This window comes from Cinclus cinclus, chromosome 1, assembly GCF_963662255.1.
Source record: "Cinclus cinclus chromosome 1, bCinCin1.1, whole genome shotgun sequence".
NCBI lineage: Eukaryota > Metazoa > Chordata > Aves > Passeriformes > Cinclidae > Cinclus > Cinclus cinclus.
This window is the reverse complement of record NC_085046.1, coordinates 88,426,643-88,453,473: the sequence shown is the minus strand read 5'-3', so window position 1 is coordinate 88,453,473 and position 26,831 is coordinate 88,426,643. Positions and strand designations below refer to the sequence as shown.

Here is a 26,831-nt window from a genome sequence, read left to right as displayed (position 1 = left end):
AGCCACGGCACAAAGTGCCAGGTCCAGTCTTTCCTTAAAGATCTCGCAGGGATCCATCATCCAACTGCATCTCCCTGGGCAGCCCATTCCAAAATCTAGTCACCCTTTCTGTGAGGAAATTCCTCCTGCTAAACTCCCAGGCACAGCTTAAGGCTTTGTCCTCTCATCCTATTACCTGGGAGAAGAGGCCGACTCCCACCTGGCTACACCCTCCTGTCGGGAGCTGCAGCGAGTGAAGTGCCCGCGAACCCCCTTTTCTCCAGGCTAAACACCCCCAGCTCCCTCAGCTGCGCCACACGGGTCTTGTGCTCCAGACGCTTCCCCATCTTCATTGCCTGTCTCTGGACTCGCTCCAGCCCTTCAGTGTCCTTTGCTCCAACCCTGAGCGCGGCTCCCGGAGGCGGGCCGCGCACACAGCGCCCCCTAGCGGCTGCCGCTCTGTAGAGCGCGCGCGCCGCGGGCGGGGCCGGGGAGGAGGGGGCGGTGCCTCCCGCATCCGCCGGAAGTGACGTAAGGGGCGGGCGCGGGCGGGCGGTGCGTGGGGGATGCGCGAGCGGCGGTGGCGGATCCCGAGCGGGGCTGCGGCGGGGGGCGGGGGCGGCCTCTGCCATCGCCATTGGCGCTGTCACCATGCTGAGCCGCAGCTCCTTCACCAGCCTGGTGGTGGGCGTGTTCGCCGTGTATGTGGCGCACACCTGCTGGGTCATGTACGGCATCGTCTACACGCGGCCCTGCCCGGCGGCGGCGGACGGCGCGGCCGGGGGATGCGTCTGGCCCTACTTGGCTCGGAGGCCCAAGCTTCAGGTGAGCGGGACGAGCACGGCCCTCGGCGCCACCCTTGTTCCTGTCCATGTTCTCTGACCTCGCTTCTGGTCCCCGTCCCTGCTCCCTTCTGGGCCAGCCGCTCCCACGACCTCTCGGTAGTGTTGGGCCTTGTGGAGAACTCCCTTGGCTGGTGCACGGGTAGGACTTGGGTTCGTGTCTTCTACTGATTTCGTGTATCTGCTATTATACCCGTACTGGTAAGAGCAACGTTGCGGAAGAAATACTGGGCCTTTTTAGTCTAGACAAGACTGAGAAAGGGTCTCATTAATTCGTGTAAATATGTCAAAGGATGGGTGCCAAGGGGATGCTGCCAGACTCTTTTAAGTGGTGCCTGGCGACAGGACGAGGAGTAATGGCCATAAACTAAAACACAAGAACTCCCACTTCAGTGTGAGGAAGAGCTTCATAGTGTTGAGGGTTGCAGAGCACTGGAACAGGCTGCCCAGGGAGCTGGCAGAGTCTCCCTGTCTGGAGGCATTCCAAACCTGTCTAAATGTGTTCCTGTGTTACCTGCTCCAGGTCACCCTGCCTTGGCAGTGGGGTTGGACAAGGTGATCTCCAGAGGTCCTTTCCAGCCCTGACAGAGACCCTTTTCTTTACTGACAGGTCTCTGGTTCTGTGAAGTGGCTTCACTTCCTTCAACTTCCAGAACAGGTCATCTGATTGAAATTTATTTAGTGGCTGTGTTTCTGCCCCCAAAAGGAGCTGAAAGACTTTTTTTGAGTACACCATTTTCTTTCCCTGTGTGTACAACCTGCCTGCGACTGGGAGAATTAGTGAAGCTGCAAGACAGACCTGTACTGTAAATGTAGTTATGCATGAATTTATTTCCATACTCTTAATTTCTTTGTGCTGTGTTTTGATTTCAGTTAAGCGTGTACACTACCACACGGTCGAGCATTGGTGCTGAGAGTAATATAGATCTCGTTTTGAATGTGGAGGATTTTGATGTTGAGTCCAAATTTGAAAGGTAAGGATCTGAACCAGTAGTATCCAAAGTATAAGAGTTCTCTGTGGAATTCTGAAGTGTGCATCCTAACTGGGAGTTACGTGGATGGAAGTATGCATGAAGCCAAGGCAGATTTCACTGTTGGATCAGTGTGCTGTTCACAGCCATATAGGCAAACATTTTGCAGAAGTGTGTTCGGCTTATAATAGTAAAAAATTACTTTCCTTTGATAAAATCGATAGAAAAATGTGCCTGGAAATGCTTGAGATTTGCCTCACATAGGTTGGACACTGGCTACATATTTTGTTTTGTTCTTAATTGCTGTTGCTTCAGACCAGAAACAGGACTTGGGCATCAAACTATGTTCTCCTGTCCCATGTCTTAGCAATATACTCTTCCATAACTATTTCTCTCCTAAGAATCACATGAGAAAAGAATCACTTCTTTTCTGATAGTCTAGGGTTTGGGGATCCACAGAAGGGGTATTGGTGCCAAGACTGTGCCCTTAGAGATTTTTTTTACTAGAACTCTGCACTCTGTATATGCCTCTGAACAATTAAAATGGCTGGAACTACTTGTCTTGTTCTTCATATTTGCTGTCTCACTTTCATTTTGTTTGTTTGTTTGTTCAAAATACTTGCCCCATTCTTGACTCTCTTATCATAGTCTCCAAGGTTATTTTACTCTATTCATTTTCTATCACTAATTAGCTTATTGGTTGCAGTTTAGGTATATTGAATTTTATCTCTGACAGACCTTATAAGAATTGTTTTAGTGACAGGGTCTGCTAAGCCATTGAAAGTATTCAAAGCAGAAGAAGCTCAGCAAGAGAATAGAGGAGGCTTTATGCAAGGGTGCATGTAGGATGATTTCTTGGCTAGTACAAGGGGAGTGACTTCATTGTCTGGGGCTCCAGTTTAGAGTTCTGTGCTTGGCATGCCATAGCTGAGAAGATATTTTATTAATGTAAAGTGCATGGCAAAATGCTGTCATTTTCTTTTTAAACTTTGCATCATGTATATGATCTGTGATGCATCTTTAGCCCATGAAGGGTGTTTTTTTACAAGTGTTGTTATAATTTTGGCCCTGTGACCTATCAGTAGAGGAAAGCAACAAAAGAGTTGATGATGCAGTCTTATGTTTTGTAGGGCAATGAAGTAGGAAGTGGACAAAGGTTAAACTATCTTAATATAATAGTAGAACTTTGGAAATGTGTATATTGTGATATGTACTAGAGTATAAAAAATTGTCACATCCAGCCATAGAACATGTTAGCCAGAAATAATTGTTGTGTTCCATGCAACACAAATGTTTAGTAATAGCTAAATATTTCAGCATGTGCTATGTCGTCTCATAATATATTTATTTTGTATTTTAGAACAGTGAATGTCTCCGTACCAAAGAAAACCCGAAATAATGGCACATTATATGCATTTGTATTTCTTCACCATGCTGGCATTTTGCCTTGGCATGATGGTAAGCAGGTGCATGTAGTAAGCCCTCTGACCACGTACATGGTCCCCAAACCAGAAGAGATTAATTTGCTCACTGGTGAATCAGTCACACAGGTAGGTGTGTGTTCCACCTGTAGAAGAACATCTGCAAAATAAGTAATTTCTTTTATAGGCATCTCTAGTGTTAGTATCTGATGTGCTTGCACCTTTAAACTAATGATGATACAACAGGAAAAAAAGTCAAAATCTTCTTCTTTATTATCATGCTAATAGCAGACCACTCTGCAGAGCAGAGGCAGAGCTCTGTAGAACACTGGCTAGTTATTAAAACACTTTCCTAGTTAGCAATAATTGCTTCAAGGATTCATTGCTTTTGGTAGATATACTATATTGCTCTGTAACAGCATGGTGCTGCTTTCTATACAGAGTTGAATTCATGTGAAATAATATGCTTTGCTGTTGTAAAATAGCAGAATAAGATACGAAGACAGATAACGTTTGGTTGATCATCCACATCCTTTCGCCTGTTTTGAAGTAACATCTGATTGCTGTAAAACCCTGACTTCAAAGTGATTTTTTTTCTTATTAGTATCCACATTCCTAAGGTATGAAGGTTAATTAGATGAATATTCCTTTTTGATGAACAAGGTTGTGAATAGACACGGATGTTTTTCAGTGTCAGATTGTGGTGAGCCTTTAAAATCCATTCTGTCATATTTGAGTAAAATATTTCATCTGATCAAAATTAAGGTAAATGGTTTCTTAGTGGGCTTCTGTTTTTTGATTTAGTTAATGACTCCCAGGATTCTGTGAGTTAGATTATTACCCTATTCAAAATTTTGGGTTGGTTAGCAGTATGTATTTTTATTCTTTTAAAAAGCCAGTTGAAGCAGAAAAACAGACCAATGCCCTGGATGAGCCTGTCTCTCACTGGAGGTCAAGACTAACCTTAAATGTCATGGTGGAAGATTTTGTGTTTGATGGATCATCCCTCCCTGCTGATGTTCACCGTTACATGAAAATGTAAGTCAATGACTTAATTTTGTCAGATACATTGTTACAAACTTCTAGCGTATTTCTTAAAAAAACCTCCTTGACATTCTTTAGTATTTTATGTTTAAATGGGCAGCTAGAGACAAGAACTGAAGCTCTTAATGCCCGCATTTTGTTAGTTAAAAATTGCTGCTAAGATATTAGCTACTAGAAAGCCTTATTGGAGAAACCTGGTTCCTGGGCAGCTCAGAGTTTAGAATACCTTTTCTGCATGTGGAGTTACCTTAGTAAGGCAAAGAAGGACCACAGAGACACAGGTAAAATGCTACAGCAGACCTCAAACCTATTTGTTCTTCAGTTGTCCTTCTGGCCTTCAGAGCAATTGCCATCCCTTGATCCTTTCCAGTTACCCTTCATCTGCAAGTTACATCCTGTACAAACTGAAGTGCTGAAGAGGCACAGCTGATGTCCTAGGATGTCTTTTTTGTCTTCCTTTTATGATTGGCTTTATTTTACTTTGGCAGTGTGGTGTGTTCCTACATGATGTCATTTTCCTCAAGAAGATACTAACAAACAGGAATGGGTTTTTAGGCCTCCAGGTGCAGGCAGTAGCCTCTGCTCACAGCTTGCTTCAGTTGCTTCCAGTGTCAAGGGCATAAGTAGAGCTGTATAGGCTTGTGCTGCTATATGTTGATGCATTTCTCTACAAGTACCTTCTTAAATCCAGAAGTAGTTGGTTAACCAGCAGACCCCCAGGGTTCTGGGATATCTTTCCAGCCAGAATAGATACACGAAGGGGTTGTTGGACTGGGTTTGATGGACGAGGAAGTTCTTTCTGGTTGATTTGCATCAGTGCTGTTTTGTTATTGCATTATACAGGAAAACAGTTTGTATATGAAATTAGCTGCTGCAATTTCACTAGCTTCACTAACACTTCACTAGCTTTAATCATAGTTATTACATAGAAATCCAAATCACTTCAGTTAAATAACCAAGCACTATGTCGGAGCCTCAGTTTAGTACTTTTCTGTATAACTGTTGGACATTGTGTGTTTAATATGTAGTCTTTCTTAGCATGCATAGAGTCTTCTTTTGTCAATAGCTCAAATTCAAATTTCAGGTTTTAAAAATCTCCATGATGCTACTTCCATAGATGTTTACCGAGAACATCACAGTGTAGATAACTGCCTTTCTAGTGAAGACTTTTAAGAATTTGCCTCTGTTAGAGCATTGGGCTAAATACTTTTCTAAGATGCTGACAAAGCAACTGTGTGTAGATCATAATTTGCTGAATAACTTTACAGGAACCAGTCTGATAGAAGGCTTGAAGGCTAGGAAATTTTTATTGGATTCATGCAGGTTGGTGAGGTGGTATAGCAATCCAAATGGGAGCTTCTGTAGATGGCAGAGAAGATTTCTGCTCCTTGTACAGTCCCTGCAGTAGGATCTGACCTTCCCATTTGTGCATCAGCCATCACATTCTTGGTCCTGTGTTGGCCAGAGCATGACTGATGTCCTGCCAGGCACCGATGAGTGGGGGAGATAGTGAAGGGATGTCATGGTCACAGTAGGAGGGGGATATATGAAAGAAAGGATACAAATACATGCAAAAGCTTCAGCATCATCACAACAATTTCATTTGTATTTTTATTTGCTTATTCTATCTTTCTGCAGAAGAGTGAAAACAAACAAAATTTTTCATTGCTGGTATCTTTCAATGAAAGATTGATTCTAGCCTAATGGCTGATTTCTTGCTGTGTGTTAAAGAAAATGTGCCTGAAAAGATGATGGGAAATTTCTACATGGGTGGATCTGAAAGTGATGAATGAGTGCTAGTTTGAATAAAAGTAGTTTTCTTTTTAGATCACTACAGTCATACAATCCATGTTTAAACATCCTAGGGTTCAATTGGGGAAGACAGTGCATTACCTTCCAATATTATTTATTGATCAGCTAAGCAACAGAGTGAAAGATTTGATGGTGAGTAATAGAATACTTTTAATTACATTTAACAGTTTTGACAGTAATCTTCAATGTTGTTTTAATTAAGATTTTTTCATAGGTTGTTTGCTGTAATGAAAACCTATAAATGCACAAAAGAGCTCAATGACCATTTAAGTTAATGTGACATACTGTGGTAACTACAGAAGCTGGATCTGCATTTTGAGACTTCTCCGGGGCAGAAATATCTATCAGTCACTCTCTTCTATTCCACCAAAGATGTTTGGATTCCCTTGCTTCTTGCCTTTTGGGTGGATATGGAGGACATCACTGTAGCACCAGCAGTGGCAGGAGCAACCTCCTCAGTAGTTTGACTTCCTAATATGAAGAATTTGTGTTAGCATCCCAGACAGAGTAGCTTCTCAAACCTTCTGGGCATATTGACAGCATCCACAGCTGACAGTGGAGCTACACTTGAGTTAAGTCAGTAGCTATTTTCTTTTCTCCTCAAAATTGTGGTTAAATTTCTTGGTGCTGCTCTCTATCATGTTAGACTAACTAGAGCACCTGAAAGTTTGGTGTTACAGTATGTCCAATGCACTCAGATAAATCAGGTCTTTGGAACTTCAGTAATGGAATTACAGAAAGATGAAGTTGGATGAGGTTTCTGGAGATTGCTCGTCCAATGCCCCTTCTCTTCTCAGAGTAGGATCGCGTGGAATGAATTTTTTAAGACCTTTTCCAGTTGAATTTTGGTTATATCCAAGGATGGAGAGGCAACAGCCTCTATGAGCAACCTGCCTTAGTAGTCAGTCACTCCAGCAGTTTAAAAAAATGTATGTATATATATATATACAATTTTCTGCATTCAGTTTTTGCCCAACTTTTCTCTTGTAGGAAATCATGCAGTTCCTTTGCTACAGGTTACATAAGGCAGTCCTATATATCTAAATCATGTTGATCTTAGCAGCTTTTAGGTTAAACCTTGCAGTTTTCAGTTGCACTGACTGAAATTTGGTAATTGGAGTTATTGAGAACAGCAGTCTTGGAGAATGTCTCAAAACTGTTAAATGAGCATGTCTGGATTATGCATCTTCTACTTGGAAGCCTTTGTAGATGTAAACTTCCCATAAACCTTCTAAATTCTCTCTCCAATTCATTACTTTAGCTCAGGCAAAGTAATTGTTATTTAGCCATCAGAAGAATCTTTATGAACTTGTGTCCCTTCCACCCCAAATTTGAACAGCAAAATAAATTCCAGCATTTGTTACAAGTCTGAACAGCAGATTGTTTCATCCGGTGTTTCTTTAGAGATACATTTGTAATGTCTTTATTGCTGTCCTTTAAGTTTTATCGCTGCTAATCCAGTCCAGTACATTCAAATGAACTTTTAACTAACTGGTCAAGTCATGTATCCTGTTTACAAATAAATTCAGCATTCTCATGTTGCTAATGACATTGCTGCGCTTGTCATGCATGCCACAGTTAATGCTGTTGTAACTCACTGCCTTAGAAAGTCATTAAAGATCCTGGGAAGTGCTGCAAAGACTGTTCCACTAAAACCTGCAGACTTCCCCTTCAGCACTGGCTTATGTGATGTCTCAGTAGTGACTGGCCAAACTGCTCTCAAGCCCTGCAGAAAGAGTGGTCTTGTAGTAAACATTCTGTGAGAGAGTGAGGGGTAAGTGAAGAGCAGGAAAGAATAAGGAGAGAAGGTGGTACAGCTTTTGTGAATCCAGGTTAATATTTGACTGTAAATAGGGGCACAGACAATGTCTGTTTTCTATGCCTGATCTGAAATCATGGAGCTGAAGATGTATTTTTCCTGCTTGTGCTGGGCTGTGTAGATTGTCAGCTGACTCTCATTTTGATCAAGATGTAGGTCTTTTTGGTGAGTACTGCAGTCTAGAGATTGTATTCCTCATGTTTTTAAATGTGCTTAAATGCTGGGGTTTTGGGGATTGCACAGAATTTATTAAAAAGATAATTTAAAAATTCATACCACTGGACTTACTTGCAGTGTTTGCACACTGTTTTGTAGTATTGATTAAGTAGAGTGCAAGAAGTAATGCATGATGCTCTGATGCCATACTACAAAAGTAGGTTGTATTCAGGGATTTGATCATTGCTAGCTTTCAAAGGCTTAGCAACTATCACACTCATATTGAGGTTGTGAGGCACCACTGTGGGTTTTAAATTGCATGTTGAGAAAGAATTCCTTCTTCTTATCTTACCTTTATTTTAGCTTTTGGTGTTGGAGAATTCCCATCTCTATCTTCTATTATAATCCAGTTTTCTTCCCTACGCTACCCAGTTCCTCTGTAGTGATTCCTTTTCTGTGGAGAGTGCATTTGCCACGTGCTGGTTACCCAGGCATTTGCAAAATTTTTGTCTCTTGTCCATCCTCTGCAGCTAAAATTTCTTCTCCCTTTCTCCCATAAATGTTAATGCTGTCTTTGACACACTGAGAAATTAAAATGAGACTAATTGAATTACTGGAATCCTTTGAAAAGGAGAAGCAGTCTGGAAGATGTTTCTATAGTTTTTGGTAAACAGCTGTAGAATCTTGCCAATGTTCTCTACAGTCAGCTGTAACCACACTTGATCTTTTGTTCCATTCAGTTCAGAGAGCCCTGACACTGTCCTAGTTTCTCAAACTTTTCTCTGCTGTATTTATAAAACTTTCTCAGCTTCCCTTCCTCTCCCTCACGTGCCTGCATGTTCTGCCCCTGTCTGAAAAGCTAACATGGTCTTGAGAGAGTGGTGAAACTGAGATTTGTTTGTACTCAATGGAGGAAAGAGTGAATGGGAGAATGAATAGCCCTCAATAGCCCTCTGTTCACATCTGAGTGATAAGTGGGGAGCCTAAAACCATGTTTTGTGTCACAAGAACCGGAAGAAGCCCATAACCTCAGTTAGGTGTCAGCTAACTAATTACTGTAGAAACAGATGCAGGTCTGAGATGAGAATTATGATTGGGAATAATTAGGAGCCTGGAGCGGTAGGTCTTGAACTCTTGCAAGGAGTGCCTGCCAATCGGTCATCCTGAGCTATCCTTGGAAATGTAAAACAGACTGCCTGAACTTGTTCTGAGATAGCTGCTGAGTATTCTAACATCTGAGGGGACAAGGGAGTTTTTGTTGCTTTTTTTAAACCTGTTTGAGAGGTGGACATGGACAGCTATCATACAGAAGGAGCTGAGGCAATTTATGACCTTTTTTTTCCATCTTAAGTAACATGTAGATGATACAGTAGGATTAGCAGAGATTTCATTTTTGGGGTGCAGGAAGAAAGTTTTTGTGACACCCCAGATCCCAAAGTTATCTTACTTAGGTTTAGCTGTGGTGTTTTCATTAGTCTGAGCAAGGGGCATCATCTTGCTTCCTCACCCTTTCAATTTCTCCCAAAATCAGCCTCAATGAAGTAAATTTCTGGCTGTGGCCTTTGGGATACAGTTTGTTGGTTGAGGTTTTTTTGGGGTTTTGTATAATATTCTAGTTTAAGTAATCTTCACATATACATTCAGAGAAGAACTGTCAAAACAATTATCTTAAGCACACTTTTCCCACTTTATGCTGCCATCTGAGAGGTATTTGTATACAGGAACAGTGAGGTTGCTATAGGAACTTGAACAGATCAAACTGCTAATTTAACATTTCCTGGAAAAAACACAAAGACTTCAAGCACAGTGTAGAAGTCTGAGATCTTACTCCCTTTACAAAACAAACTGAGTTCTTAAAATTATGTGATCAAATTATAGTGTGATACAATCACTTTATTTTAAAAAATTAATGGAAGTAATTGTTGCCATTTTTCTGCTATTAAAAATGAAACATCTTTTTGAAATGCAGGTCATAAATCGTTCAACAACAGAGCTACCTCTTACAGTGTCGTATGACAAAATATCTCTTGGGAAACTCAGATTTTGGATCCACATGCAGGATGCTGTGTACTCCCTCCAGCAGTTTGGTATGCTTACCTTTAATGACTTTAGGCCAAGAAACCACAACTAACCCTTAATTTGTTTCTTTTATGTATATAGATGACACTTTTTTCTGGATAGCTGGTGAAGAGATGTAATGCTACAAATCAAGTGTTGTTTCATCTTAAGTTAAAGATAAAAATATGTGTTGACTTGTGGTAGGGAACAAGAATACAGAGGTGAAGTAACCATATTTAAAATGAATTTTATTTGGATAGTAGTGTGTAAAAGCATTAGGGTGCATAATCAAGAGGAGCGTTTTCACCATGTATTTCCCCTATCATCCGTGGAACAGAAAAGTTGGATCAGTGGTACATAGGCTTTGATATAAGGTATACATACACAGCTGCTCACTGTAGCCATGTATCTGCAGTGAAATACAGACAGGCCATACTAAGTAAGATCCAACTGCTTTTCCTTAGCTCAGGCTAATGTATAATAAAGCTAGAAGTATGTCTGCTAAACATAACTGTCTTGAAAGAGTCAAGTAATTGCTTGCTCAGAGTTTGGTGTAGGGCATTTGTCCACCATCACCTCTCCATAATTTTTTGTGAGCCTCCTCAGAATTGAAATTTTCATATTCTGTGCCTTGGTTGTCTTGTGATAGACAGATACCAGGACCTCTCATCCCAAGAGTACCTCCTCTGCCTGGAAAAAAGGCCTGTGTAAGATGTTGTGTGTTCCCCCAAGTATGTAGATAGTGAAACATAAGGTTTGAAATTTCCCTATTGGAGCAGTTTCTGGAACAGTCAAATCAGTAGCAAAACTCCAAAATCACTTGAGAATGGCCACAGTCTTGCTGTGATGGCAAAATAAGTTGACTTCTGAATTCAAGCACTGTTGCCGTAAATGCAGCATTGTAAATATACACATATGAGAACTGTGGACTTCAATCATAGTGTTGCGTCTATGACCATGTTTCTCACTGACTTGTTGTCCTTTGCAGTGTAGTCCTTTTCTCATTTATCAGCTTTTAATGTGAAGCTCACTCTTCCTGTGTATCAAACTAAAGTTCAGAGGCCGATTTGTAAAACCTTTTTTTTTTTTTTCCCACTTCCTGCTCAGGTCATAATGATTTAATGTGTCTTGCATTTGTCTGTCAGATGGTCAGCTTAGGTTGTAATTGCACAACATGTTAAAGGCACATTACAAAACACATTGTAATTACATAAGTTAAAGTCTCATAACTGATGTGTTTTGGTTTTGGGCAAGCTAAGCCAAAATATAGGTAGGTTAGGATTTTACCAATAAAGCTCCCATCATGTTTTGGATTTATGATTCCTTAACATAACTTGTGCAGATGACATAAGATTCCTTTCATACTGGACTTGAGCATAACAGCAATGAACTGTCTGGTACTTCTTGCACAGTGACTTTTTCTTTTTTGTAGGGTTTTCAGAAAAGGATGCAGATGAAGTAAAAGGAATTTTTGTTGATACTAACTTGTACTTTCTGGCTTTGACATTCTTCGTAGCAGCATTCCATGTAAGTGGTTTAGTTTTCAGGAAGTACATAATATGAAAGAAAAAAAAGGGGGGGGTGTCTGACTTTCAGGTGTTTCATTTATTAAGAATTATTCTTGAAAATAATAATTTCATTAGAGCAGTGGAAGCATTATCTGGTACAAGTCAGCTATATTTCCAGTACAGAATTAATATAAAAACCTTAAGTAAGGCAGAAATTTGAGATAATTATACAGAAATTACCAGTCTTGACTGAAATACGAAACATTACCTTCATTATCAGTTTTTTATGTTGTAGTTGAACCAAAGCCCCTAGAATTAATATGCCTGTCCACAGTGGTTTAAATTTTGTTGATTTCTTTCAAGGTTTACCACTGCAGTGGCATAGCCGTGGCTCCTGTACTAGGGTTTGAGTCTCTGGCTTCTAATCCCTGGAGAAATTTCGATCAGCTGATGTAAATTGCTTCCAGAAGTGTTCCTGTAAAGTGTGGAGCACTCATGGTTATTTTTTTTGTTGTTGTTTGTGCCTTTCTTAGCATTGGCTTGAATCTGAGTCTTGGTTTTAATTAACAACTTTTTTTTAGACACTGGGAACATTTTTGTAATCTACAATTATACTCAACACATGCTCTGGGAGAGATAAGAACTTGCCTGGAATGTTTTGTTTCTCTATACTTACATTACATACAATTGACTTGTTTGGAAAGCCTTTGACTTCCATAACGTATTAATTTAATTTTTTTCACTCTGTTTATCAGGTTACAAGGTATCTGTAGACTGGGACAAGCTTTTCTGATACTTTTTTCTTTTGTGTATTATTTTCCCAAACAATAATTTTTAAAAAACAAAAACCCAGCCCCCTCCCATAAACAAACACCACAAAAACAACTGAAAATTTCCTCATTAAAATCCACTGACCCAAGAATTTCTGGAATCTGTTCAATGTTTTTAGACATTGAAGGCTTAACGGAAATACCAAAAACTATACTGAATGAAAATACTGAAGAAAATAAAAAAAAAAAAACTTCCTACAAATAAATTGAATTTGAAAATGTCCTGAAAGTTTGGGTCAAGTTAGTGACTTGCTGTATTGTAGGATGTTTTTTTCATGAAGTTTTGATATTACCCAAATGTAACATTACTATCAATCCAATACAGAGCATTTTTAGTTTAATTTAGTGAGCTTTTTCCTAGTCTCCCAAAGAGGTGTGTGGTTCCTCAGGGTCCTCATTCTTCACCTTCTGTGATGAGTTACCCTATACTGGGTCTCTGACTTTCTTTAAAGTACACTGATATGTGCAGCATTGCAATGGTAGTATTTGAAATTCATCCTGTCATTTTGCACTGCTTTTAGAGCTTGGGCTTCTACAACAACTTTTCTTTTTGGCTTTTATTTGTGAGTCTTAATTTTCCTTTCTGAAGTTTCTAAAACGAGGTTTTTTTAAATATGTTGAATGCATTGTTAACATTTTCAGTCTCTAATTAGTGCATGTTTCAAGCAAATGAGTATGTTTCTTCCTATTTGCAGCTTCTCTTTGATTTCCTTGCATTTAAAAATGACATCAGTTTCTGGAAGAAAAAGAGGAGCATGATTGGGATGTCCACAAAAGCAGGTATGGACTAGAATGCTAAGTCTGTGTGCTGTGTATTTAATGGTGTTTGTTTTCAGTGTTGCTCTAAGTTGACACTTTGTAGGTTTACAGAGGTAGTGAGATGAGATGGTTTGTGTATGAAGAAGAGATGGCTAACAGTTTACACAGATGGTTCTAACTCTGTTAGTTCTGTGCTCAGGTATCACTTGAGTTTAAGCACTTGTGTGCATCACTGCTGAGGTTTGACAGCCTTGGAACTGGGAATTAGATTAATATTGAGTCAGTTACCATGTTCTCCTTGCTGAAGGTGCACAGAAGTACTTTGAGAAAAGAATGAAGACCAGAAAAAGTTCGTGGGTGGAGAGAATGTGCTTTCATGAGTAATGCTGCTCTGCAAGTCCCCTGTGTTCCTTGTAGATAACTACAGGTTCCAGAATATTTGTGGGTGGAAATGCCTGTATTGTAATGCTCTTGCTTGGTTTGGGCTTTGATGTAAACAGGAGCAATAGAGGGGTGGGAGGAGGGGGAGAGCATGGGAGGGATAACTTGATTTGTGTATAGGAAGGATGAGAGAAACATAGTGATCTGACATCCTGCCAAGCCTTCCTAGAAACAGGTGAAGGTTTTTCCAATAGTTGTTTTCCAGTTTTTATTATGAAGCAAAATTGTAAACCTGGAGTCACTTGACCTGTGAGACTATCCTTAGTTCTATCATATTTACAGATAGATTAAAACATGTAAGGAATATCAATACTGGAGGGGGTGGGGGAAGCATTTTAGTTTGTGATGAACGACAGTTTTTTATCATGTAGAGAATCTATGTATAATTTTTATGAGAGTGTATTTGTTTTTTTTAAAGCAGTTGTATTGCTGTTGGCATGTGTATGCCGAAAAGTTCATAAAAATTTGAAACAGTCCATGGAGTTTCAGAAATAAGAGTCATTTACCAGTTTCAAAACCCAGTAAAGTCAAATTCAAAAGACATCATTTACGAACAGTAAATTTATTTCAAATACTGACATTATATTATCTTACAGCCTTTCAGCTTCCTGGAGACAAGAATCATGAGTGTAGTTCCTGATTGTACTCATATGTTGCTGAATTGTTTCAGTGCAGAAGTTTTCAATAAATGTCTAATTTTCTTTCATCTGCTGTGATAAGGATTGCATAAAGTGTTCTTGTTCCCTATCTGCCCAGAGATCACTGGCTGTTTCTAGGACTACTAGATATATCAAGATGTACACAAAAGAAATATATGCTTAAATTGTGTAAGACAGAATTGCACTAAATAGGCCATCAATATCCTGTCATCTCAGCTGTTAATTTAAATATTAATAAGCCTTCTGTTTTCATTTTTTCTGTCTAGTGCTTTGGCGGTGCTTTAGTACTGTGGTAATATTTCTTTTTCTTTTGGATGAACAAACAAGTTTATTGGTACTGATCCCAGCAGGCATTGGTGCAGTGATTGAGGTGAGTTCTTAAAGCTGTAGCACCAGATACCAGTATTTGCAGCAACATCCATAGTTTATAGTAGAAAAAGAATGCTAATCTAGTTACTGGAAAATTCTACTGTAGCTGGCATTTCCTTGCCTTTCAGTGACAGAGATTGTCCACCTTGGTCAAATAACTGAACTGAAAGTATCAGTTTTCTCTGGGGTGGTCCAGCTGATAATGTGATAATGATAGTGTGATAGTGATCGATAAACCAAACACAGAATGATGCCGAGGTTCCACCTATCACATCACCCAATAGGCTTTACTCCTGGCCAAGCAAGTATAACCATGTCAACAAGACCACATTGGAAGCATTGTCAAAGAGCAGGCTGTGTGCCCACAGCCAGTGCCAGGACTGAGGTGACTGGGGAGGGAAGAAAAGGAGGAGACTGCTGCCTGTGTGCATGATTCTGAAAGTCTGCATCTAGTCAGTGGGTTGCAGGTTGCACAGCTATCTGAAAGTGACAGCAATCATATGGAAAGTACATCTCAGAGGAATTTGTCTGCTAGGAAGAACTTTTTTACATCTTGGACTTAACTCCTGTTTCTCATGCAGTACTAATAGTGACATTGATTCTGTAAGAAATAATTTTCTCACTTGTATCAAAGATAATAGTAAAGGATGATCTTTACCCTATGCTCCTTTTTTGGGTTTGGAATATATGGTGGGTGACAAGAGGATAGTGGTGTATCTAAAGTTAAACACATGAACCTTGTCCACAAAAAGCATCAGGGAGTGTAACTCTCCTGGGGAGCTGCATTTCCTGAGCTGTCAAATCTGTACAGTAGTGTGGGTACATGAGTAGATTTTCAGGTCAGCTGAAACTTCTGGTTTACATTAGGGTCAGGCTGTTACAGCTGTACAGTAAGTAACCAAATAATTCAGCGGATTCACTGATTTTTGCTTGTAGTTCAGTACTGAAATGTAATGACCATGTAAGAGCCAACTTAGTCACTGTTAGGAGTTCTGAGGCACTTTAATTGAAAGTACATAAAATCTTGCTTGGCAGGTGACTACTGGAATTTTCTAAATGCCTGGCCTAGGGTGCATGTTGGTGCTAACACCACTTAAGCACTGCAGTTCAGATATCCTGAAACAGCTACATTGCTTCACTTAAACTACACCATCTGATAAAGAGACTTAATAGTGTAGGCTCACAACATTGTACTTGTTTGATGATATGGCATTTGGTTTGTGCAGGCACAGGCAGTGTGTGCTGCAATCAGGCTGCTACTGCTTCATGCAGTGGGTGATGAAAGGAGGTATTCTGGAATCTTGATTCTAATTATCTAAATCCTTCATAAGATGTTCCTTTGCATAATAATCTTTTATGTGCATGTTTTGTTTTTGCTAATCACAGCTCTGGAAGGTGAAGAAGGCTTTGAAAATGACAATCAGGTGGCAAGGTTTGAGACCCAAATTTCAGGTATAGTAGACATTGTCTTGTTAATGATCACACTCTTGCATCATCTGTTTCCAGGTTACTGTGCAACTTGACTTCTAGTGAAGTGAACTATTTTTTTTTTTTAATTTTAAAAGTTTTCTGTGTACAGCTCTTTGAATGGCTCAATCCAATAGGAGGATGGGCATTTTCAAACCTGTTTCTTTCTTTGAATTCTTTGGAAGAAGCAGCTATTTCTATGTATTTATGGTACAAGAAACTTCAGAACTCCTGTCAGTCCTGCTAAATCTTTATAGGTGGGGCTGTGCTGCTGCCACTGTGTTGGAAAGGCACTCTTAAGTGACACCATGTTTTGAAATAAAGAAGATGGCTTTTTCATGAACCAACCTGTAGGTGTAACTTCTCCATTGTGGAACTAACAGGAGATGTGGCATGTTCAAGGGACAGTACATTCTTAGATGATTCTTCTGGGTAAAACGAAGTGCTGAGACTGCAGAACGTGCAGTGGCAAAGTGCAGTCGACACTGAAAGTTTATCTTGCTGGTAGAAGAAACAGTTGTCTAATATTCAGTGTTTCTTCACAAGAAGTGCTGGTGTGTTGTGCTGCTTGAAGTCTGTGTGTTTGGAGTGACTGGTGACTCTGCTTGTTCCTGTGTCAATAATCAAGGAACTATGTTTACACAGGCAGAATTTCCAGACATGTGGAGATAATCCATAACTGACCTCTTCATGGTTATGGTTTTTCATAAATGCTTCCTGTATCTGACTGATTTTTGGCTACTTGACTTTGCTTTTGCTTTGCGAATTCTGCTGTTTCAACAGCATTTTTCTAAGCAAAGAAGTCCTGGAAGTTTGGTATAAAATATGAGGTTTAAGGTTAATAATTTTGCCTACCTTGTATTTAGTAGGCTGCACAGGACAAATATATGACTCTCCTATATAGAAGCTTTTAAAAGCTTTGTTGCCTGCTTAATGTAGGGATTTAGACAGCAAATGCTTTCCCAGTTTTGATGTGATTACGGTTTTCATGTGTCTTGCAGTTTGGTGCATACAACGACTCTGAAAAGAAAACTGAGGAATATGATGCCCAGGTAAGAGGAAATCCTATGACTTCCAATCTACTAAGTTTGTCTATGTTGCCTGTTGATGGACTTGTTTTTCTCTTTTTTTCTGCAAGTGTTTTTTCCATGTCCTCACAGGTGGATCCTCAAGTGGATCATGGTTGTGTAGATGATCAGATAGTGAAGATTCATTGTAATAATTTTTGAAAGGAAACAGTGAAATAGTTATTTTGGTTGTTGAATCTGGTTGAGGCATTGCTCTGAGAAGCAGAATTGCAAGTGACTTACATGAAGAGAGATCTGAAACAGTTACCACTCACAGTTTTAAAAGCTGATATTTATGCTTGTTGTTTGTACTCATTATTTTTACTGAAGGAAAGTTCATGTGGTTCCTGATTTCTGAAAGGAGTTGATCACAGGTAACAACATTGGTATTAAGTAGGGAGCTACTTTTAGACACTGATCTTTGTGCTGTCTCTTGATGCCTATGCTCTATGTTGATTGCGTGTCTGAACTGGGCTTTGAAATTTTCACCACCGCCACTAGAAGTGGGAGCTAGAATGGAAATTATAGCAGACATTTGGGAATAGACAAAGACTTTCAGGAAGAAATTTTGTGTCTGTCTTCTATTTAATGCCGTGGAAAATGTGTTCTTATAGAATGTAAACTAACAAACTATTCTCCTTGTCTATTAGGCTATGAAATACTTGTCATATTTGCTCTATCCACTGTGTATTGGAGGTGCAGGTTACTCCTTGCTGAATGTCAAGTACAAAAGGTACTGTAACTCTATAAATGATCTTATATGGAATTGAAACATTCCCCATCTTTTCTACATGGTTATGGAAATCGGCTGATGCATAAGCTGGGAACTGGAAACTTCCTTGCCTTGTCTGTATAAAGCTGAAGAGACTAGATGGTTTGTAGCATCCTGTAAGCAGCAAGCTGTTGTATTTATGTATATATGTATACTTTAGCATAGAATTCAATAGCATGCGTACAGAAGAGGAGGAAGAAGGCTGCCACTGATGTTCAGAGGACTGATTGGTGACAGGAAAGATTAAAGAAATTCAGTGTCCAGTAGCAGAGAGGAGCAAAAACCTTCACAAAATTATTTGCTTTGAACAAGAGGCTTCTCTGTTCCTAAATATGATAGCTACGATGGCAAGCAAGCAAAAGCATTTTTTGAGAAAGGGCTCTTTATTCCTTTAAAGCCATGGACTTCCTGCAACAAAGTAATACTTCAGCAAGAGCTGGACTCAATATTTCATGAACAGTTGAAGCTCTTGTTGCCTTTCACTCAAAATAGCTGGTTCATTTTGTGTTGGAGAGATGCAAGCAATTCTCATGCAGCCATGAGACTTTGTTGTAGGAAAAACCTACAAACACAAGCACGGTGATTGCCATGTTGGCATTTTTTTATAGTCCTTAGGCCCAGATGGGATGGGAGAAAACAAGGAGTAGTAGTTTTTCCTAATGTTATTTTAAGCTGTTGCTGCATACATGAGCTGTAACACTCATTCTAGAAACTGGGGCAATTTCTGGGCTCTTAGAAAAGCAGTTTTTTTCAAAAGGTTTTTGTCTTAGTAAGCAGCAAACAAATACGCAGTATTTTAAAATTTTGCTATTCTGACAAAATTCTTGAATTTTATATTAGCATTGTTTAGTATTCCAAAGTAATGTATTTCAGGTATTTTATGAGCTGCATCTTAAGGAAGTAGAAACAATTCATATACTAGAATTCTTGCCATTGTTAAATCAGTAAGGAAATGTGACAGACCAAGTAATCTTAGCTTTTAATCTTGGAGGCATTTTTTGATTCATTTTTTAAATGCTTGTGGATTACTTAAATGCTGCTACAACTGTAATGTTGTTATAAATGTGTCAGTGACAGAGCAGTGCAAGTTTAATTTTAAATGATGTAACCAGAGCATGACAGTTAGCTGTTCTCAGGATTGCAAGCAGAAATATGGAATTTGATCATTGTCTGTAGCACTGTCATTGTTTTGTTCAGATTATGCTCCATTGAACATCTGGGAAGGTTATTAGATGTAAGTTGCGATGAACATAGATTCCTTGATTTTACTGTTTTTTTAAGTACCTACTGTTGTGGTTTGCACTGAATGGTATTTGTTGTTTGAAATTTGGTAAGTCCTTACTGTGCCATATTAAGTGACTCTTTAATATTTAGAATACAGTGTTACCTTTGCAGGTCTTAGTACAGTCAGGGTTCAGTGCACAATATTACACACACAGTGCACAGATCTCATGTCAGTTATCTGATTGTCAACACAGAAGTCTTTAAAATGGTCAGTGAAAGTATAAAAAAAGGTGGTAAACCTCTCAAAACTTCTTGTATGGACTAATAAGCATTGTTGGCTTAAACTACGTTCTCTGGAGCCCCTCATAATCCAAGGTAGATGTGAGGTATTTCGTTCTTGTATGGAGTAATTTGTAACAGCTATTTCCTGGAGTAGTCAGCATACAGTGATCTATAGGATGTGTTATGAATTTGGGTGAAGAAAAATGTAACTGTACTCTCTTCTTTGTTTGTAGCTGGTACTCCTGGTTGATTAACAGTTTTGTCAATGGTGAGTCCCTTCTGTTCTTTTTTCTATTCATATTTCTTCAAATGAAGGCCAGGACTCACAGTAGAATATTAACTGCTGTCATTTGGATCAGTGTAATACAGAGCAATAATTTATTATTGAATTATCACAGTGATTGAAAAAGGGAGAGTAATCAACCCAAAGTGAACAAAAGAATTAGATGCATCTTCACTTCAGAAAAAAATGAGTGCAAATTACTAATTATGAAAGTACAGTCGTGTGATGAACATCTGTGCATTTGTTTTCCATATTTCATCTTTAGGAGTGTATGCTTTTGGATTCCTGTTTATGCTTCCCCAGCTATTTGTAAACTACAAGGTAAGATTGAAAAGTGATAAAAGTCTACTTTTCTAGTCTCTTCTCCCAGACTTTATTACAATTCGATATTTTTTATTTTTAGATGAAATCTGTTGCACACTTGCCATGGAAGGCTTTCACATACAAAGTAAGTAAAGCTCTAATTTTTAAAGTTGGGTGCAGTCATTTTGAAAATTATTTTCTGTAAGAAACAGCCTAAGAATAATTAGCTTAAGGATGGTACTTTTTTTTTGTTCTAAGAACTGAACTTGTTTGCAACTGTCCTTAAAAAAAACACACACACACACTGATTTTCATTTTTCATAATGACTTCCATATGATGAGAATAGGGTACTTGCATCCTAGTTTTTATGATAATACTGCTTTTTGTATTGTCAGCTGTCTTGCATGAGTGCAGATGTTGGTCCCGCAGATAAATTTATCAGTCTCAGTTAAATGCATTATTTTAAGAAGATTTCATTGAATCACTGGGGATATATCACAAGGCATAGTTCTCAAGAAACAGTTAGGAATGCTAAAAGACCTTATTTTGGCAGGCTTCAGGGGCTACCAGAGGCTGAAGTAACGTACACAGTTCTGTGCCAGGGTGGTAATTGTGAGCTTCTGGGCAAACGTGAGTGGGATTGTTCCATGGGGGAAAAGAGGCTGCACTGTGGTGTCCCCACTGCCTAGTAGGAAATAATGCAGTGCTGCAGCCAAGTTCAATAGCAGACCTTGGAGGGGAAAGTGATTTTATTTAAAAACAAAATCAGCTCACTGACCCTTTGATAGCTGTATATCCATAAGCACCCACTTGTGTGTCCAAGGTTTGTATGGTATTCAGACACTGAGATGATACACCCAAGTATCCCAGTTAGGATTCCATGCACTGATACGAGACAACAAGGGATACCCACTGCTGGGTTTCCACATCTCCTGTGTTCTCCCTCAGTTAGCAACTACATGCTAGTTTTGTTCTTGTACCCCTAAAGAGCTAGTAGTGTTTTGACTTTCACTTCCCACCAATCCCAGCCATTAGGATTTTTGTACTGTGCTTTGTTTTCCTGATCTATGTGTCCTAAGAAACCGTGGCTGGATGTGCTGGGATCAAGACCCTGATGCCATCACCATGTACCCTTTTTACTTGTGCTTTCACTCATAAATGCTTTCTTTTTTCCTTTGTGTTGATATATTACAATTCTCTGGAACATCCGTATTTTAAAAGGAGTGGCATTAAAAACTGCTCAAGAAATGGTGTCCAATTCTGAACCAAAGATTTGGGACAAAAGAACTAGAATGGATACATCTAAAGAGGCTTCAAAGGCTTTTCCATTTCTACGAGTCTATAGCAATTGTCCAACTTCATGCTGCCTTACTGTTTTTAAGGACACAGGGTGCATCTAGAAAAACAGATTGAAATGTAGGTGATAGCAGAATAGCAAATAAGCAGTGTTTGATGTGGAAATAGAGACAAAAGTAACAATAAACACAGTATTTCAGGCATATGCTAGGCAAATCAGCATGTTTCTTAAGAGGAGGAAGCAAAAGGTATATCAGTAAAGTAATTTCACAATTTTACTTCACCAAAGAAAATAACTGAGGGGAGACATCAACAGTTAAATAAACAACAGAGGGAGCTTATTCAAACAAATAACCTTTAAATCAGTACAACCTTGCTGAACAGTCGGTTCTTACAGGGCATTTATGGTTCCTGTTTAGATGCCATAGGCTACTCACAACAAAGGTTTGTGTGTGTGGAGAAAGAAGTCTGTTTTTGTTTTCAATTATGTTTAATTTAGAGAGCTTTGGAGGGAGTACTGTAGTTTTACAAATGGATATTTAAAGTTGCTTGCTCTTTTTTTCACTTGAAGTGGAAAGAAGAGTCTGAGGGCTCACCTGTGTTCATGTTTTAGAGAGCTTTGTTGGGTTTTTACCTTAATTTGAACTCTGACTTTCCAGTTTCTGTGGGTTTTATGTTTTTACCCTTCATTGTTAATAAAGAATACCTTCACGCGAGGTAATCTCAAAGGGAAGTCATCTAGTCTGAACACTGTTGGATGGGCTGCCTTGGTGCATTCACTTGCAGTGACTTATGAAGACTGCCCATGTGCCTGAAGGATGGAGCATTTAGCTTTTTCTTCCCATTGTCATTGTAGGATCACTCACTTGGGTGTTGACTTGGAAAGGCTTTCTTTTCCAGCTTGCCAAGGTTTTTATTTTTGCTCCATGACAAACCTTTGCACAAGCTTGAAAAGTGCCAGCCCTATTCCTCAGTCAGTTCAGATTGATGGATTTGTTTTGACCTGACAGAAAGAGCTCTCCTGTTGAAACTAATAAGAACGCTCTCCTGTCCAACTCTCCCATTTTCTGCTGGTATTTTCTTCCATCATATAAACAAATGTTGCCTCATTTTGTAGAGTGAATTTTGTGCTTACATCACTTGACACCTTCTTATGGTATGGATTAGCATATAGCCTGCTAAACTGCAAGGAGCCACATTACTGACTCAGTCTGTTAACTCAACAGTGACTATTCTTTGCTGGGTTTGTTTCCTGATGTTTTTAGGACATTTTATTGCAACATGAGTAATGGAGCTGGTGCACTGTAAGAGTTAATGTGTGCAGCCTCCCTGTTAGGCAAGAGCAGATCCAGAGGAGTTGGCTTTTGGTTAAATTACCTTTCATTATTGCTGCTGAAATAGAGCCTATAGTATGCCTAGTTGATTGGAAATGGTGTAGAAAATTATCCATCCCTTATTCAAGACATGGTTACTTCCATGAAAGCACTGGAAATATTTTATACTGTTTCCAAGGCTGTCAGGTTAATCTTCTTAAGAGCAATAAATTAACAAATTTTACACAGATTTCTACAGAAAACGAAAGTGAAGTGACATTTTGTAAATCTTGTCATTTGAGTAATGAATGAACAAAAAGTCTGGGGGTTTTTCCAGTTTCTTTTGAAGTTTTCTCTGAAATTGAGTCTGTGTTTTTCCCCTCCCATGACAATACTCTCACTTTCCTGAAACAGTCCTACTTCCTTTTTACTTATAACTTGTGGTCTGTAGTAGACAGTATTCATTAAAAGAAGGCATTTTAAAGTTTGCATTAATTAGTTTTGCAGCATAGCCTTTAAGTGTTGTTATAAATACGGAGGAAGTCTGTGTTCCCACAGAAAAACCTAGGAAGTTTCTAACTTTGTATGACTGATGACTTCCTTTCTTCACAGCCAGCTAATGTATACTTTTCTTTTATTTGTAGGCATTCAACACCTTCATTGATGATATATTTGCTTTTATCATCACTATGCCAACATCTCATAGGCTGGCATGCTTTAGAGATGATGTTGTGTTCCTGGTCTATCTCTACCAAAGATGGTACAACTTCCTTTAATATTCATTACAGTTTTTACAATGCTATAGGTGGTTGCAGTCTTGTTGCTGTAAAGAACTATAGATTGGGATAGACTTGGAGCAGAAGTTTTATACTATAATAATCCATAGTATAGTATAGTATGGTCTGGATAATGTTAGTTATGTATATGTCTAGTGAAAGGAATGGTGAGCAAGGCACCCTGCAAAGGAGATCCCAATACAAATAGGAGGAACAAAAACATTTCCCCATAACTGACAGTAATCCTGGACATGATACAGAGTAGTCAACAAAATTCTTCTTCTCACAATACTCAGAATTTTTGTCAGTTACCCCTTTTCCCTCCCCACAACATCCTTCTTTTCACCAGATTTGGAAGTCGCAAACCCCCGCACCCCCCCCCCCAAAAAAAATAAAATGCAAAAACTACAAAATTTAAAAATACCCACAAATTTAATGTGAGACATAAATATCTGAAGTAAGGGAAAGGAGATAAATTCCTAAGTTTGTATTCACAAACCCACTTAAGAGTTCTGGGCTTCTAACCCTTGCTGAGGGCCACATCTTCGTGTGCTCAGTGTCTGAGGCATGCTCTCCAAGGTGTTCTGCAAGGCAGTAGTGAAGGGTGTTATCTGATGTGGGACTACCCTGGTCTGCTTTTTTATTTATCTGGCTTGCAAAAACAAGTTATCAGGTTCTCTTGTAAATTGAGTACCTGTTGAATTTTGGATTCTCTAATATCTAAAATCAGATGGGGAAGAAAGCTGTATGCACTACTTATGAAATACTGTTCATAGTGAAGTTACAGAAAGTGTATTCTTGTTCCCAAGAATCAACATTTTTCTTTATTGTTATTTGCTGGGCATTGGTTTCAAGTTTGAGAGGTATCCTGGATTTCTTGAGAAAAGACTCCAGCCAAGCTTTAGGGAGCTAATACATCTCTTAAGAGGTTCTGTTATGACACAAGTGGTTGAGTCATATTGTGAAGAAGCTGATATTTCTGTGCAAATTTTTAAAGATGTTAGGTTTTGCCACAAATGGGAATAGAGAAATACGATGACAAAGAAATTTACTTTTAAAATTAAGCATCACGGAACTACTTAATTACTTCAAAAAAGAGACTGTAATATAACTAAAGACTTGGGTTTTTTTTCTGCCAGGCTTTATCCTGTGGATAAGAGCAGAGTAAATGAGTATGGAGAATCTTATGAAGAAAAGTCGAAAAAAAAATGCTCATAGAGAACAACTAAGAACTGAAGAAGATTCTGACCCCTGGACTCTTACTTGCTTTGTGTATTATCTGGTCTTAAGGAAGGAAAAACTTATTTAATAAGAGTATTTTTAAAGCTTATGACAGAACTACATGGACAATACATCTTCTATATTGCCAAAATCTAGTTTTGATACCCTCCTCTTTCAAGACCCTCTTCTGTCCTCACAAGGTCTACAGTCTGCCAGATGATACTATATACACTTCCCACATTTCAGCTTCTCTTCAGTGAAAACCTAAGCATCCTGACCACTGCAATTAAGATCCAAATCTGGTTTTTTAAGACAGCTCACAAACTGAAACTGTGGTGCCTGTGCCACTAGGCTATGAAAACTGAAAAAAATAAAAAAGACACTGTGTTACAGCAGAATCAAGGATCATTGCCAAACTGGGGGCTGTCAAAAATAAAAGGCATAATTTTGGATTATATTCTACTTTAAAATCATTCTCATTTCATAATGGAGATAATGGAAATCATAGAAATCATTAATTCCTAGCTAAAAAATATATATTGTTGGAAATATAGGATAAGGTAGATGGTGTTGTTAAACTTCAAATTCTGCCATATTCTTGGCCCACAGTATGGCAGAGGGTTTCAGTTTTCTGAAGATGAATGAAGGTGTGAAAAAACTGTAACATGATTTCTTTCAATATGTATGCAAGTTTATAGAAATCCTTCTGCATTGTTGACAAACCTGATTTCTTGCCATAGCAGATAATCATGTAGTAGAAATCATTGATATGTGCTGGGAAAGTCTCTTAACACTTCTTAAATTCATCATTTGGTACCACAGTGACCTATTAAGCCAATTCTGTTGTGTTTCAAAGGGAGTCTTTTCCTCAGTCTTATCCCCTCTCCCTCCCTGCCCCATCCTAAATTTTAGATGAAACACACATCATTCAAATGGAATTATTTTGCTCAAGTACAGGTCCAACAAACTACACAGATACAGAGAAAAAAAAATAGCCTGGTAAAGAACAGTTCATACCTTTCATACAATTTAAAATCTGAATTCCATGGGAATGGAATTCATTAAGGGAGGTATTTTGATCTGCTTCTTTCAAATTTGTAAAAAATAATCAGGTTGAATTACTATACCAAAATCTGAACTCCACAGCTATATCTAAAAGCCACTTCTAAAACTGGTTGGAAAAATCTTAAATTTAAAATCTTCAGAGATTTTTTAAAAGCAAGTTTCTTAGTAACAGTAAGGGATATACAGAGTGCATTCCTTTCAGCAGCAAATAAAATACAATTTAAAATATCCAAAAGGCAGAACTCTAGTTTCCAGTTGTAGTTTTGCTTTGGTAAGTTTACAAATAAACCATAATGATTCTTAAGTTTATTAAGTTGCATGTTCTTTGTTCAAGGGTGTTTAATCTCAATTTGTCATGAATTGAAAATTTTCATTGAATAACCTTCAAGAACACAGGTCAGCTCCTGTGGTCTGTAACTACTTTGTGAAGTGGATTTTATCCAGTTCTGATACTGCAAAAGTCTGAACATATGAACATTTGGGTCGCAAAAAGATAAAGAAGTGTGCCTGGCTATTGTGTTTTGCTACAGGCTAGAGTCTTTCCTGTACTGAAGTCCTCCTTTCACACTGCTGGCAATGGAGTCTTGAAGTGACTATTTATCTCCTGTTAATGTTAAAGGCTCTTTATGCTGTTAATTGTAACTACAGATGATTGATTTTAGCATTAAACACACCTAATTAAGTCTATGCAAAACTGGGGTTGCATTTGCTGCATCTTGTATCTGTTTTGAATTTGTTTGGAACGAGCTCTTTGCTCTTAAGCAGACTGATGTTTCACATTAAGTTGAATGTGCGTGAAGAGTTTTCCTGATATAAAGAATGTATATAGCAGGTTCCTTTTTTGTGCCATTTCAAAACAACCAAGTCATTGGTTCTTCTAGAGTAGCTTCTCAAAGTCCAGAATACCATATTTGGGTACTTCTGATGTCTCATTGCTTGTTTTTGTACCCAGCGGTTGAAAAATTGCTCTTGCACCTTTACATAATGTGAGTTTACTGGTCTTCTGTCTTGCATTTCTTGACACTCACCTCATGATGTCCTATACGATAGTTATGAAGCATATAAAATTAGAACATTTAAAATCTTTACAATG

General features: G+C 38.7%; 1 protein-coding gene across 2 annotated transcripts; it reads left to right on the top strand.

The window, feature by feature from the left end:
- Positions 1–630: 630 nt before the first annotated feature.
- On the top strand, positions 631–26,831 carry CLPTM1L (CLPTM1 like). Of its 2 annotated transcripts, none has more exons than XM_062514858.1 (17): positions 631–804; positions 1,695–1,795; positions 3,153–3,342; positions 4,109–4,251; positions 6,123–6,201; positions 10,014–10,131; positions 11,535–11,629; positions 13,136–13,220; positions 14,566–14,669; positions 16,055–16,120; positions 17,137–17,187; positions 17,853–17,935; positions 19,714–19,748; positions 20,029–20,084; positions 20,167–20,211; positions 23,321–23,436; positions 24,592–26,831. In XM_062514858.1, the coding sequence occupies exons 1-17, from the start codon at positions 631–633 to the stop codon at positions 24,668–24,670; spliced, it is 1,620 nt and encodes a 539-aa protein (XP_062370842.1). In that variant the 3' UTR covers positions 24,671–26,831. The 2 variants fall into 2 exon arrangements, with proteins under 2 accessions (XP_062370842.1, XP_062370850.1); XM_062514866.1 differs by lacking the exon at positions 631–804 and adding an exon at positions 928–963.

Bases quoted from the DNA above. Each gene is read 5' to 3' on its own strand.
- CLPTM1L (XM_062514858.1), top strand. From the start codon at position 631: ATGCTGAGCCGCAGCTCCTTCACCAGCCTGGTGGTGGGCGTGTTCGCC. The intron at 11,630-13,135 runs GTAAGTGGTTTA...TCCTATTTGCAG, and splicing joins TCTTCGTAGCAGCATTCCAT to CTTCTCTTTGATTTCCTTGC. The intron at 20,085-20,166 runs GTAAGATTGAAA...TTTTATTTTTAG, and splicing joins AGCTATTTGTAAACTACAAG to ATGAAATCTGTTGCACACTT.